This window comes from Mesoplodon mirus (genome assembly GCF_964341445.2).
Source record: "Mesoplodon mirus genome assembly, chromosome: 19".
NCBI lineage: Eukaryota > Metazoa > Chordata > Mammalia > Artiodactyla > Ziphiidae > Mesoplodon > Mesoplodon mirus.
Window position 1 is genome coordinate 53,129,788 of NC_138995.1, and position 15,786 is coordinate 53,145,573.

The following is a 15,786-nucleotide window of genomic DNA, read 5'->3' on the forward strand; positions in this document are numbered from 1 at the left end:
AGGAGAAAGGGGAGGAGCAAACTGCCCAGGTGCCAGGTTTGGTCATTAGTGGGGAGGTTCCTGCTTGAGGGACAAGTCTCATTGGGAGGGAGGGGTGGCTCAGAAAGCAGCCCCGTGACTGGGCCTGCTGAGGGTAGTGAGAGGGGCCCACTCCTGTTGCTTGCATTTGGGATGACTGGTTTTGTTGGTGAGTGGGGGCGCTGGAAATGGCTTTAGTTTGGGGGGGGTGGCTGCGGAGGTTCCGTCTGGTCCACGCTGGAGAGTGTGATGCTAGATTTGCAGCATCTCATTTGGGGTAGACTCATCTGGGGAGCCAGAAGGTAGCCCTGATGCTTGCATTTGGGGGGTTGGCTTTGGCTGGGGGCCAGAATGCATCATGGTTTTGGTGAACTGTGGTCTTGGGCTGGATCCTCAAGGTTGGATTTGGGGAGTCCTGTGGGCTCATCAAGGAGGCTGGATCTGGGTTGCAGGGGAGGGGTCTACCCCACACTGGAGGGATGGTTTGGAGGGAACTAGACTTGGCACTAGTTGGGAGGTTTTTTAGGGGTTCATCTGGCCATACTGGGGGTCTGGGACTAGATATGGGGGCTTCACCTGATACTTTTGGGAAGGGGTTGGAGATCTTGAATTGGTCCTTATTGGAGGTGGCTGAGACTGAATTGAAGGGTCTAAGTATTGCTGGGGGTGAGTGGTGCAAGACTGAATTGAAAGTGAGCTAAATTAGGTTGGAGGGCTTGTTTTGGAGGGCTGATTTGGCTATGGGTGGGAAGGCTGGCCTAGGAACCCTACCTTGGGGCTTAGGGCTTATGAGGAGTTGAGAGGGGCTGACCTGAGGACAGAGGGCTAAGAGATGATGCATTCTGGGGACCCTTTCATCCATCCCCTACTCCCTAGGAAAGGGCTTAAGCTGCACACCCCTGCCATAAAGGCCTCACTTGCACAGCTTTTTCCATCCCACCCTTCTCTCCCTCCCCAGTCCTAGAAGCCTAGGCCCTGAACCTGGGACATTGTGGAGGGGATGGGGGGCGGGCTATGGCAGGTTGTGGGAATTGGCTGAGCCCCTCCCCCATCCTGCACAGCTGGATGGCTGGATCCATGAGAAGATGCTGATGGCGCGAGACAGCACGCGGGAAGACGGCCACAAGCTGCATAAGAGATGGCTCCGGCATCAGGCGTTCATGGCAGAGCTGGCTCAGAATAAGGAGTGGCTGGAGAAGATTGAGAGGGTGAGTATGCAGAAGGACCTGCTGCCCATGCCAGGTGCCAGGGGCCTCCAGGGAACCCATGTTTCACCTCCTTCACCCTCCACTGCCAGCCTGCTCCTCTCATACCCCTGAACTGGTTCAGATAATTTCCACATCTGCTCCTAGTTTTGTGGCCTTGAGTAATTAATGTAACCTCTTTGAGCCTCAGTTTGCCTGTCTATAAAATGGCCAACATCTCTTCTGAATGGTTGTTAAATATTTCACCCCTTCTTATAATCTCCCCCACCAGGCTTCCTTCCACACCATTTGGAGCATTTAAAATAGAAAGTCAGGTAGTCAGGTTGGGGCAGGCCTGGGAAGCTGGGGTTAAAGTGAACAGTGGGTTCCTACACCCTTGGGTTCTCATTCAGTCTATGCCTGTTACCAGCTCTGGGGCCTTGGGAGAATTGTATTAACTTCTTTGAGCCTCAGTTTGCTCCGCTTTACTTTTTAAATTTTAAATTTTTTATTAAAGTATAGTTGATTTACAACGTTGTGTTAGTTTCTGGTGTACAGCAAAGTGATTCAGTTATATATATGTGTATACATATATACATACATATACATGTATATATATTATTTTTCATATGGTTTATTACAAGATTTTAAATATAGTTTGCTGTGCTATACAATTGGACCTTGTTGTTTATGCTCTGCTTTAAAATTAGGAAATAATAAATATAGGCTCTTGAGTATATAAAGTGCTTATTAACACAAGGCCAGGCACCTAGGAGCTGTAATTGCTATGGTATTGTTATTTTTAATATGTAATATGATATATGTGGCTCTAGGCCAACATATATTGGAGCTTGACTTCAGCTTGGAGGGACCCAGGCAGATTTTTGCTCTAAGCATCAACCCCCAAAACTGCCCCTAGACCTGCTGCCCTGGATCCCCCCACTCTTTTCACTCAAACAGAGGCACCCAGGTGGGTCTTAAACCCTTAAATGGCCACCGATGCCCCATAATGGTGGCACGTGGCAAAGCCACTCTCCTTGACTTTGAGTTTAATGGAGGTTTGTTCTCTCTGCCTCTCTCTCTCTCTGTCTCTTTCTTCCATCTCTGTCTCTCGCTCCCCTTCTCTGTCTTATGGTCCTCTTCCCATGTTTCTAACTTTGTGCACGTCTCTGTATCCATCACTCTATGGCTATCTGTCTCTCTCTGTCTCCTTCTCATGCCTCTGTGTTGTCTGTCTCCCTCTCCACACCTCTGTCTGTCTGTCTCTCCTCGTCTCTCTTCCCATGCTTGGTGCTTTCTCTCCAACCACCCTTCATGTCTCTGTCTCTCTGTGTGTCTCCAACTCCTTGATTCTATCTCTCTCTCCACATCTCTCCCTATGTTCTGCTGCCCCCATATTTCTCTGTCCCTCCCCACCATCCACTCCCTCCCTCTCATTTCCTGTCTCCCGTCGTCTGGGGCAGGAGGGCCAGCAACTGATGCAGGAGAAACCAGAGCTGGCAGCCTCGGTGCGGAAGAAGCTGGGTGAGATCCGGCAGTGCTGGGCGGAGCTGGAGAGCACCACCCAGGCCAAGGCGAGGCAGCTCTTTGAGGCCAGCAAGGCCGACCAGCTGGTGCAGAGCTTCGCTGAGCTGGACAAGAAGCTCCTTCACATGGAAAGCCAGCTGCAAGATGTGGACCCTGGTGGGGACCTGGCCACTGTCAACAGCCAGCTCAAGAAGCTGCAGGTACGGCCTGGCTGACACAGACGGGGGCTTTCTAAACACAGTGGGGCCAGAGTCAGGGTCAGATCCCACTTGAGATATTTCAGACAGAAGGGATTTAAGATAAGGGTTTATTTCAAATGTGTTAGAAGAGCTGGAAACAGAAAGGGAATACTGAGGCAGTCCAGCTAGTAGCCACTGTTGGAAGCACCCACCACCCCTAGGGCATGGGGTACAAAGGGGGAGGAGAGATTTAGAGCCAAAAAGCAGTAGGTAGATAACAAGCACACTGCGGGTTTTCCAGGACCCTGACACCTGTTTCCTGGATGGAGAAACCAAGGCCCAGAGGTGGGGGGCTGGCTTTGCACAGCATAATAACAGCATTCATGGGACTTCCCTGGCGGTCCGATGGTTAAAACTTCACGCTCCCAGTGCAGGGGGCACGGGTTCAATCCCTGGTGGGGGAACTAAGATCCCCATGCCACTCGGGCAGCCAAAATAAATAAATGAATAAAATAACGGCATTCATGGAGTGCTTCCCCCACCAGCCTCTGTGCCGAGCTCTCACTGACTCCTCCCAGCAACCCTAAGAGATTGGTACTGTTATTATCCCCCATTTGACCAACGGGGAAACTGAGGCACGGAAGGTAGACCGCCTGGCCCAAGGACACACAGCTAGCCAGTGTCTCCAGACGCAGTGTCTGCTTTATCTCTGCTCCTAGGCTGGCAGCCTGTGGTGCTCGGTATCTTAACTGTTTGATGCGCTGACTGGAGGTGCCAATGTAGGAGTTGCATCTCACCTCCCAAGGTGTGACAGCTTCTGCCTTTACATCCCAGGAACAATGCCTGAGGCTCTGGGAGGTGAACTAATGGCCCAGGGTAGCCAGTGGCAGTGCTTGGATTCAAATCCAGGTCCCTCAACTCTTCACCACTCCTGCATAGTTATGCTTCCAAAGTGCTTGACATAGTGTCTGGCAAAGAAAAAAAAAAGTCGACTGATAATAAAAGCACATGACACTAATTAGTATTTATTCAGTTATCTATGCAGCAGATCTTTACTGAGCACCTATGTCAACACGCTAGGCGCTTTTCTGGAATACAGCAGTAAGCAAAACTGACAAAAACTTACGGCCCCCGTGGGGCTCATATTCTGGTGAGGGAGAGGGGCAAAGAAGCAAAGAGCAACAGATCTGAATAGAATGTCAGGGACATCATTGCTTTCTGTACCCCAGCGGTTCTCAACTGCCTTGTCTCCAGGATCCCTTTACCTCTTACAAATCACTGAGATCCCAGAGAGCTTGTTTGCGTGTTTAATATTTACTATATTAAAAAATGAAAACTGAGACACATTTAAACGATTGATTTGTTTTAAAACAACAACAATAAGTCAATCACATATGAACCCCAAAGCATTATTTTATGAAGAATAACTGTATTTTCCAAAACAACAAAAAAACGTAGGCAGAAGATTGGCATCGTTTTCAATGTTGCAGCTCCCTTTCATGCCTGGCTTAAAAGAGCACTGGAGGAGGCTTCCCTGGTGGTGCAGTGGTTGAGAGTCCGCCTGCCAATGCAGGGGACATGGGTTCATGCCCTGGTCCGGGAGGATCCCACATGCCGTGGAGCGGCTGGGCCCGTGAGCCATGGCCGCTGAGCCTGCGCGTCCGGAGCCTGTGCTCCGCAGCGGGAGAGGCCACAACACTGAGAGGCCCGCGTACAGCAAAAAAAAAAAAAAAAAAAGAGCACTGGAGGGAATTCCCTGACGGTCCAGTGGTTAGCACAGGTTCAATCCCTGGTCGGGGAACTAAGATCCTGCATGCCACCCGGTGTGGCCAAAAAAAAAAAGAGCGCTGGCTTCTCACCTCTGCTTCTGTATTCAGTGTGTCTTGCAATAGCACTGGTCATACGGTCCCTGCAAAACCCTGCTGTGCACCTGGAAGAGAATGAGAGGGATGAAGGCAAATCAGCAGCTTAGTATTTTTTTTAAACAATGTTGTAACCTTGCAGACGCCTTGAAAAGATCTTGGGAATCCCCAGGAGTACCCGGACCACACTTTGAGAGCCGCTGATCTGTGTTCTGTGCCAGCCACTGCTAACCTGTCCCTCCTCCCCAGCAGCCCTACGAGGGAAGTGCTGTGGTTTATCCTCACTGGACATGTGAGGAAACCACAACACAGAAAGAGTCCTGGCTCTCCCAACGCCACACAGCCGCCAAGTGGCCATTCAGGACCACATTTAGTTCCCATCCACCCTCCTCCCTCAATACTCCCAGACCATAGTGGGGAACATGACCCTCTCACTGGCCTCTGAAAAATCCATCAGTGCCTGAGGTCCACACTGCGTTAGTTGCACAGGCAGTGGTCACGCAGGGATGACCCGGCCCCAGGTCTGCTCTGAGGGATCACCTGGAACATTGGCAGAAACAAGTGGTGGCCTGGATGGTCAGACAGAGGAGGGAACAAGGAGTAGTAGCAGCCAGGGGCCAAGCGGTGAAGGCCCTAAGGGGTGGCAGACAGACCTGGGTTCAAATTCCAGCCAGGGCACAAGTGTAGTCCCTCTCTGAACCTCTGTCGTCTCATCTTAAGTAGGACCGCCTCAGCGCGGGCATCCCAGGGCCAGGTGAAGGTGTGCACTGGGATGTGGTGAGTTCCCAGCAAATGGGGATCTGTGACTGTCAGGGTCCCAACAGGAAACAGAAGGCATGCTCCACTGAGGACGATTTGAAGAGGGCCTATCGAGAGTCTTGACAAAGGTGTGAGCAGGGAATGGGGAAGCCTTGGGGCCAGTAGGAGGGAGCTTCACTTCCGGGCAGGAGTGAGGGGGGTGGGGGAGGACAGGGGTGCAGAGTCGCCTGGAAGGAGCGGGCACCCTTAGGCAAGAATGGCCGCTGCTGCAGGGAGGAGCCGGGAAATGATAGGTCCCCTCCGCTTAGTTCACAGGACTTACTTCATGGGTGCAGTCCCACGGGACCCCACACTCAGTTTTATGCTCTGCTGTCTTGTTTTGAAATTCTTTTGGCCGTGCCGCGGAGCATGCAGGATCTTAGTTCCCCGACCAGGGATAGAACCCGTGCCCCCTGCAGTGGAAGCGTGGATTCTTAACCACTGGACCGCCAGGGAAGTCCCTGTCCTGTTTTGAAATTCTTAACATTTGAATCAAGGGACCTGCATTTTCATTTTGCACTGGGCCCTGCAAATTATGTAGCCAATCCTGAGCCCAGCCCACCTGGAAGCCAGAAGGCAGGGGAGCCAGTTGCTGTGGTCCATACAGGTCAGCCCACCCCACTCCGCCCCCGCCGACCCCGGGGCACAGAGCAGGATGGAGAAGCTTAGACTGTGGGTCAGGAGGGGCAAATGGAGACCTCCAGCACAGCAGCAACTATTACTAGGATTATTCATTGTCTTACGATGATTACTAACTCTTCCTCAGCAGTTTATTGCAGTGAATAAAAGCACAGACTCGGGACTCAGCAGGTGTGGGTTTGAATCAGCGCACTGCCACTTACGAGGTGTGTGATGTTAGGCATGTGGCTTTGCCTCTGGTCTGAGCCTCAGGCGCCGCCTCTGTGCAAAGGGAAGGACCCTAATGCTAAGCCATTTGGTGACAGCGGGACTCTGGGTGGCAGTACATGCCAAGGTCAAGGCCATGGATGCTGGAGCCTGGCTGCCTGGGGTCAAGCCCAGCTCTGTGACTTACCAACTGGCTAACTTGGAATTATTTCTCTTTCTGTGCGTCAGTTTCTTCTTCAGTCAAATGGACATAATAACAGTAGTGATTTAATACGAATGTTGTAAAGATTATAAGATGTACTGCATGATGTAGTTTCAGAATTGCTGACCCAGCAAATCTAACTAAGAGACAATTCTTGCTTACAGGTTTTAAATTTTTAATTGTCTTCCACCAGAGGGCACATCGTCACTATACTGTGTTCAAAAGTTGGGTTATTTCTCTGCCTTCCATAGATTATGTTATTTATGTGAAATAGTTGTTTCATTTGTTTCTGATTATATTCCAGTTTGGCACTTCCCCCCATCCATGTAGCTTTTAAAAAATGTATTTGGTGGGGCTGGGGGAGGTGCTATATGAGACGTTAATATAGCGCCGAGAGTTAGAGCTGTCAGTTTATAGTTCACCTGGTTGTGACAGATTGCTCGCCTGAGTCCTGATGCCATTTCATGCCCTCGCCCCAGCAGCAAATGAGAGCTCCTGTTTCTACCCATGCTTGCCAACACTTGGTGTTGGCAGACTTTTTAGATTTTTTTCCCAGTCTGGTGAATAGGCAGCATATCTCACTGTGGTCTTTGCATTTGCATTCTGGGGGGAACTGGTGACCTTGAGCATCCTTGTCTCCCTTTTTGGCCATTTAGGTTTCAGAGGGAAGGTTTGGGGCCTCCTGCCCTAGACAAGTGCAGAGCCGGCTCTTCCCTCCACATGGAGGGGGTTAGGCCCACCAAGCCCTGGGGACCAGGAGGTGAGGTCCCCATTGTTTAAGGGAGACACTGAGGCCCGGGGCGGATGAGAGCCTGGTTGTGGCGGGGGGGGGGGGGGTCACGCAGCGATGGGTAGGCCCAGCACAGGACTCCTGGCCCCTTTCCCCAGCAGAGGGAGCCCGAGGTGGGGAGTGACTCGGTGGGCCAAGGCCCCCATATGGAGTCCAGCTGGGCCTCAGGAGCTGCCACTGGGGAGAGGAGTGGCCTCCCAAGGCCTTGCTGTCCCCTGGGGCCCGCCTGAGATCCCAGACACTGGGCATATGCAGGAGGGAAGGGGTCGGTCCAGCCGGGCGCATCTCCTGGCTGCTCTACCCCTCAGGGCACCAGGGCCAGGCTGGGCTGGGGGCGGTGCTGGCTTGGTGTCCGAGGGGGTGTGGCTGTGAGAGTGATCTCTTCCCCCTCTGCCTCACTCTGGGCCTGTCTCCCAGTCCTGCTCCCCCAGTTCCTCTGTGTCTCTGTTTCTCTTAGTTTTTTTCTCTCTTTCTCACCTGTCTGTCTCTGTCTCTTTATCTCTCTCTGTCTTACTCTCTCACTCTCTTCTCTCCGTCTCTTTTCATTTCAGTTCTCCATCTCTGCCCCTCTCCCTTGATCTCTCCTCATCCCTGTGTCCTCCTCGTGTCCTTCCCCTTGTCCCCCACCCCAGCTGCTGCAGCAGCCTTCCTGGAGCCCCGCCTCCCAGGTCTAGGCCATGTGACCCAGAGTCCTCCTTCAGGGCCTCCTCCAACTGTCCTTCCTGGCTGAGGGGCCAGATGGTAGAGTCCCAAACCCCTGCTTTCCCAGTCCCAGGGGTCTGACCAGCTGGCCTGGCTCAGCCATGGGCTCTTGCTTGGGGAGGGAAGTGGGGAGCTGGTCTCCTGCCATCTAAGGGGGACCAGTCAGGGGAAGATGCACTTGGAGTCTTTGCAGCTGCTGAGCTGCGTCCGTAAAGACTACCTCCCACCCTAAGCCAGGCTCTTTTCTCTGGCCGAGAAAACACCCTCTTCGCCCCTTTTCATTCTTTGCCCCACATTTCTTCATCTGGCTCATCATGGCCCAGAGTCAGGAGCTACACAGTCCAGGGTTTGAACCCTCGTTCTCCTACTGTGTGACTGAGGACAAGTGACCCCACCTTTCTGAGCCACATCATCCCCAATTACAGAGAAGCAGAGTGACTGAGGGCCACTAGGGTTTCGTGGTCACATGGTCCTGGGTTCAAATTCTGGTTCTGGCAGTTTTTACTCTGGACCAGGCATTGATCGTCTCTGAGCCTCAGTCTCCCCAGCTGGAATACGGGAAGACAGCAGGTGGATCCGAGTAGGAATCAGGTTGATGTGGGGGTCAGGGCTTGTGTGTCACCATGTGGCAGAGCGCCTGAAGCTCTTTTGGAAGTAGGCTCTTCTGTCTTTTGTTTGTTTGTTTTGGTTTTTACCTTTAACGTCTTTTTTCATCTTTTTTTTTTTTTTTTTTTTTTTGGCTGTGCTGCACGGCTTGTGGGATGTTAGTTCCCCGACTGGGGATTGAACCCAGGGCCTCAGCAGTGAGAGCACGGAGTTCTAACACTGGACCACCAGGGAATTCCCAAAATACACACTCTTAAAGTACAATTCAGTGATTTTTAGTGTATTTACAAAGTCAAGTGACTCTCACCACTATCTAATTCCAGAACATTTGCATCACCCCAAAGAGAAACCCTGCACCCATTAGTTCCCTCTACTAGTCTACTTTCTCTCTCTGCAGATTTGCCTATTTTGGTCATTTCATATAAATGGAATCGTACAATATATTGTCCTTTGTGTCTGGCTTCTTTCGCGTAATGTTTTCAAGAATCATCCGTGTTGTTTCTTTGGTTTTAACGTTTAAAGCTAGTTTACTTTTCTTTTTAATGTTAACCTTTAATACCAAGAGACGCAGAAGAGCGTGGTGACCAATCCAACAAACAAAATCAACACACATTCATGGAGACTTACTCTGTGCCAGGCGTGGAGCCAGGAGCTGGGCTCCAGTTGTGAACAATACAAACATCCGCATCTTCCCTGACCTCATATGCTGTTGTGAGGATTAAACTAATTCATTCTTGTCAAGTGCTTAGAGCAGTCAGGGTGTGTTACCCGTTATTGCTGTTATGGCAAGAAGTTCAAACAGAAGGGTGTGATGTGAAAAGTGAAGTCTTCCTTCCTCCTCCACATGCAAGTCCCACTCCGCAGGGGTGTAACTGCTCTCAACTGTTTCTTCTCTATCCTTCTAGAAATATTCTATGCATACCCACACACATACACACGACATACAGACTATAGCGAAGCTTGCCTTTTCACTTGACAAAACACCCGAGGCATCCTTCCTTGTCACAAAATCTAGGATATAGTCTGTCCTTTTAAACGGTTGCATGGTATTCCAGGGGTAGTTTGACAATGTCATTCACCAGCCTTTGAGAAACCTTCGGGCTGTTTTCAATCTTCCGCTCGTATAAATAATGCCACAACAGACATCCCTGTCCATATGTATTTGAGCCTACGTGCAAATATTTCTGTAGATAATAATCAAAGTAAAATTGTGGGACCAAAAGGTGTATGCATTAAACTTTTTGATAAATATTGCCAAGTGTTCTCCTGAAACGGCAGTGGACACACCTGCAGTGTGAGAGCCATCCATCTCCCCACATGGCTGACATCATTAGGTATTAGCAAGCTTTTTCATCTCTGCTAATCTGAGAAGTGAAAGATACTATTTCGTAGTTATTTGAATTTGCATTTTCCTAAATATTGAAGGAGGCTGAACATCTTTTCATGTGTTTAAGGACCACTGTACTTCTGTATCCTTAGCCCATGTTTGCAGGAAAGGATACACATTAAATGGGTGTTCAAAATACGTGGCATTTTTGTAGAAGTAGAAAAGTGGCAGCCCCTGGAATTATTCCATCTCGGGTCACACGGCCACTTGCTGGAGAGGTGGTAGAGGAGTTTTCATTTCATAGGCAAGTGGAACTTATAACCTTCATATTTCAGACTATATTTGAAAGTTTCCTGAATTCTAATGCATTTTTATTTTCCTACACATCACTACAATGTTTCTCTTAGCGAAAACGTTTTGGGGATGACTATTTCATTTTTCTTTGATTTCTGCCACTTATAATTGTGCCTTTAAATTTTTTTCCATTGTACATGGTTTTGACTTGTTATAAGGTTTGATTTTTACCCATTTTTATGACTCCTACAGATTGTGAACTGTATCAGCTGGGATTCTTTGGGGTGCAGTTCATAGGACTTAGGCTAAAAGGGGACAGTGTTGGCTCACATAGCTGGAAGATCCAGGGGGCATGAGCTTGGGGCACGGCTGGATCGGTTCCTCAAATACGTCCTCAGGAATCTCTCTGTCTTTGTTTCTGCACCCTGCTTTTCTCTGTGTTGGCACCGTCACTGGGGAGCCTGTTCCCTCTTGGTGGCAAAATTGTCTCCAGTATCCCAGGTCTGTGTTCTTCTACCTTTAGGAATACGATGAGAAGGAGGCCACCCCTTTTGAGCTCACACACCTTTCCAGCAAAAGTGGGAAGAGTTTTCATTGGCTGATCTTAGGTTACATGCCATCTCTTACCCAATCCTTGTGGCCAGGGTGATTCAGTGTTCTCATTGACCAGGCCTGAGTCACATGGCCATTCTTGGACCGCTTGGTTTCATCAGCCCCTTAGGAAGCAGGAATAGTTTTCATTGGCCCAGCTTAGGTAATATGACCATCCCTGACCCAGTGTTCTGATTGGCCAGGTTTAGATCATGTGGCCACCTTGGCCCTCTAGGTTTTATTAGTTCCTCAAGAAGTTCAGGACCTGAGAGTGGATTTTCAGGTGCTGCAAAGGAAGGGATGGATGTTAGACAGGCAAAACCAACCCCTCTGCACTACAGAACCTTCCAACAAAAGTCTTGATTTGGTTCTTAAGTTTCCAGCTTTGGGTTTCAGTCTTTTGCTGTAATCTGTTACCACTTAATTTCATTATTTTGTTTTCTTTTCTAGATTTCCCCCATCTGTTTAGAATCACACAATACGTAAAATTTGGGGGCGGGGGGAAGATCCTACTAACCTAGATATCTTCGGTAAAACATAAAGTCTCACTTCAACATGCCTCCGGATCCCACACTCCAAAGGGGACTTCAACTATTACTTGGTGTGCATCCTTCTAGATCTCTTTCTATGTGTTAATAGATGTACCTATATGGATTACCAATGGTTTTATTTTCTTTGGATTTCATGCTTAACTTAAATTCTTGAATAAATAAATATCATGGTTCAGACATCAAAAACTATATAAAAAATCCTATGTGAAAAGTCTCTCCTTCATCCCTGTCCCCATTCACTAAATTCTCGTCCCCCCAATAGGTACCATCTGTTATTAATTTCTTGTTTATTCCAGGGAATTTTTATGCATGTGTAATCCACTACAAATATCTATTCATAAGTATGTTCTAAATTTTTTTCCCTCTTAACAGTAAATCTTGGGTATTATTCAATACTGATGTGGATTTGTTTAACCATTTCACTCTTGATGAGCATCGAGGTTGTTTCCATTTTTTTTCCCCATTATAAGCTCTGCCATGTTGAGGTCTTTGGACAAACATCTCTGCTATGATGAACATCCTCAGACAAACATCTTTGTGCATATGTGCCAGTGTTTCTTTTTTTTATTAATTTAGGTTTTTTATTATTATTAATTTTATTTATTTTATTTTTGGCTGCGTAGGGTCTTTGTTGCTGTGCATGGGCTTCCTCTAGTTGCAGCAAGTGGGGACTACTCTTCATTGCGGTGCGCAGGCTTCTCATTGCGGTGGCTTCTCGTTGTGGAGCATGGGCTCTAGGCGCGGGCTTCAGTAGTTGTGGCATGCGGGCTCAGTCGTTGTGGCTCGTGGGCTCCAGAGCGCAGGCTCAGTAGTTGTGGCGCACAGGCTTAGTTGCTCCACAGCATGTGGGATCTTCCCGGACCAGGGCTCGAACCCATGTCCCCTGCATTGGCAGGCAGATTCTTAACCGCTGCGCCACCTGGGAAGTCTCTGTGCCAGTGTTTCTTTAAATACATTCCTAGAAGTGCAAGTGCCTGTGCCGGATCAAAGCATTTTGACACATATTGCATTTTGATAGGACCTGCCAAACTGCCTTCCAAAAAGGCTCTACTAATTTACACCACCACTGACAGTGGCTGAGTGTGCCCATCTCCCTGTATCTTTGCCAACACTAGATATTATTGATCTTTTCAATGTTTGCCAATCTGTTGAATAGAAAAGGATACCTTGGTTTAATCTGTATTATCCTGCTGATTAGTGAGACTGGGAATCTTTTCGTGCGCTTAATTTTTCTTCTTTACGTTGCCTGTTCACATCTAATGCCCATTTCTCTTTGGGGCAACCTCTCTTTGCTGATGTCATTCATTTGTGCATTGAACAAACCGCAATTGAAGGCCTATTACATGCTGGACACTGTTCTAGGCACTTGGGAATACAGAGGTGAATTGACACTAACATTCCAGAAGCAGGAGACCAATAAAAAAAAGGCCTCACAAGTAAAGACAGTTATCCGATGATGGTTAAGTGCTGCGGAGACAAAGGAAGCAGGATAAAAGGGAATTCTTTTACTGTTAAAGAAACTAGTGCCTTGCTCTAACACATATTATTTTTCCAGCTTGTCATTTGCCTTTAACTAAATCTAGAAATTTTGGTTGTTGCAAAAGTATTTTTTTAAAAACAAAAGTATTTTTTGTGGCCAAATTTATAAATCTTTCCCTTTACGGTTTATGTGCCTGGAAAGATTGTCTCCATCCCAAGGTTATAAAAGCATTTGCCCCGGTTTTCTTAGTATGCCTTATGGATTTACTTATTCCACTTAAGTCTTTAATCCATCTGGAATTATTTTCAGCATAAAGAGTGAGGAAGGGATCCAGCTAAATTGGTCAGCGACTTGGCCCCTGACCATTCATTGAATAACCCATCCTTTCCTCAGAGGTTGGCAATGGCATCCATAAACTGTATGAATTCTCCTGTGTATTTGGGTCTGCTTTTCCACTTTCTGTCTATCCCTGTGGCACATCAACCATTATAGCTTTGTATTTATTTTTGATATTTGGAAAGGTTGACTCTTTGGACAAATTACCTAACTTTTCTGGGCCTCAGTTTCCTCCTCTGTAACATAGGGATACCACCAACCTCAAAGGGTTTTTCTGAGAACTAATGAACTAATGGGCCACTTTAGTCCAGGGGGTCAGGAAAGACTCTTTGAAAAGGTAACAGCTGAGCTGAAATCTGATTGACTGGGAAGAGCATGCCTGGCAGAGGGAATAGTTACGGCAGAGGCCTTGAGACAGGAACTAGCTTAGTGGGTTGCAGGATCAGAGAGGAGGGCAGCGCTTCTGGAAGGAATTGGGCCAGGGGAGAGTGGAATAGTGGGCCTCGATCAGGGGTTTGGCTGCTACCATAAAGGTACTGGAGAGCCACAGCGGGATCAGGAGGGAGGGTGGGGCCTGCTGACCCTACCCTTGTCCCTACAGTCGATGGAGTCTCAAGTGGAGGAGTGGTACCGCGAGGTGGGAGAGTTGCAGGCGCAGACGGCGGCGCTGCCGCTGGAGCCGGCGAGCAAGGAACTGGTGGGCGAGCGGCAGAACGCGGTGGGCGAGCGCCTGGTGCGTCTGCTCGAGCCGCTGCAGGAGCGCCGCCGCCTGCTGCTCGCCTCCAAGGAGCTGCACCAGGTGGCGCACGACGTCGAGGACGAGTTGGTGAGGATCTGCGCGGGGATCTCGGGCGGGGCCAGGATAAGAGGAGGGGTGTGCGAAGGTGGGGCGGGGCAGGAGGCCAGAGGCGGGCCAGCGGGCAGAGGGGGTGGAGACTGGGATGGGGGCGGGGCCATGGGACTTAGGAGGGTTCAAGCGTGGAGATGGCTGAGGGACCTATCCACTAATAAGCAGATAGACTCAGTCATACAGTCCTTAACTTTTTCACTTACTTATTCACTCATTCATTCACTCTTTCACATTTCATTAACACTTTCAATCACTCATTGATTTATTCATGAAGTTATTGATTTATTCATCCACTCATCCTTTATTCATTCTTTCACTCATTTATTTATTATTCACTTACTCGCTTGTCACTCATCCATTCATTTCCTCATTCAGTCATTCACTAATTTGCTCATTCACTTGATCATTCTGGGCGCAACCCTGTGCTTACATGATGCTAGGTCACAGGAGTGGCCAAGGCAGACCCTGTTCCTGCCCACAGATGAGTCCAAAGGGGAAAACAGACTTGTCCTAAGTCAGTGACAACCCAGTGTGGTTAGGAATGTGATGCGGGAAGCAGGGGGCTGTGAAAGCCGGGAGGAGGCATCTGGCCAAGTTCCAAAGTCAGGGAGAGTTTCCTGGAGGAGGGGATGTCTGAGCTGAGACGTGAAGGAAGAGTACATTTGAGGGAGCCTGCTGAGGGAATGGGAAGGGAATTCGAGGAAGCAAGACCTGCCTGTGCAAAGGCCACAGGTAAGCATGAGCCTGGCTTGAGTGCAGAGAGCAAGACAGAACATGTCCAGAGAGGAGGCTGAAGACATGAGCAGACTTCTAGGTGAGGAAGGGCCTTGGATGCCGGGGAGGCTTGGATGCTTACAGTTTAGTTGGGAGGGAGGGGTACTTGCCCTGCTCCCTGTGTCCTTCCCTTGACCTGCTCCCTGATTCCTCTCCAGGCATGGGTCCAGGAGCGGCTGCCACTGGCCATGCAGACAGAGCGAGGCAATGGTTTGCAGGCCGTCCAGCAGTACATCAAGAAGAACCAGGTGAGCAGAGCCACGGCAAGGGAGTGGGTTAGGACACATCTGGATACGAATGATAGAAAACAGCTCAAGGTGGTTAAAGCCAAAGAGAGGAATAGGCTCTTGTAATTGGGGAGACCGTGGACCGCAGATAGATGCATCAGGTGCTTCCAAGATGTCACGAATCTCTCATTTCCATATATTTTTTTCCTGTTAGCTTTGTTCTCAGGCCAGCTTTCCTCTCCTGCTGGTAAAAGAACTCCAACAGATTCAAGTTTCTATCCCACCAGTAAAACTGAAGAGAATTTTTCTCTCTCAATAATTTCAGCAGTAGTCCCAGGAATAACTCTTTGGGGCTCAACTTGAATCACATGTCCATGCTGAACTAATCATGGTGGCCAGGGATTTAGACAGCTCTGAATGGCCTGGTCTGGACTAAGGGCTCACCCTTGGAACCTGTAGGTGGGGTCAGCCTTAACTTTATCTGGGCTGAGATGGAGGCAAGGGGATTCCCCAAATGAAAATTAGGGTCCTGTGACTAGAAGTAAGGACACTGGCTACTGGGCCACGAAAAAGAAAACAACAAACCAACAAGAACCGCAGACACCTATAGGGAGAGAGGACAGAGATAATCGGAGGCTGACA

The 15,786-nt window shown here is 49.0% G+C and overlaps 1 protein-coding gene across 1 annotated transcript in view; it reads left to right on the forward strand.

Annotated features, from left to right (window-relative positions):
* SPTBN4 (spectrin beta, non-erythrocytic 4) overlaps window positions 1–15,786 on the forward strand; it is a 70,370-nt gene that overhangs the window by 38,954 nt on the left and 15,630 nt on the right. The window contains exons 18-21 of the mRNA XM_082606403.1: window positions 1,080–1,226; window positions 2,666–2,929; window positions 13,895–14,119; window positions 15,076–15,165. Of these exons, the coding sequence (XP_082462529.1) occupies window positions 1,080–1,226; window positions 2,666–2,929; window positions 13,895–14,119; window positions 15,076–15,165 (726 nt within the window). The remainder of the gene's footprint in view (window positions 1–1,079; window positions 1,227–2,665; window positions 2,930–13,894; window positions 14,120–15,075; window positions 15,166–15,786) is intronic.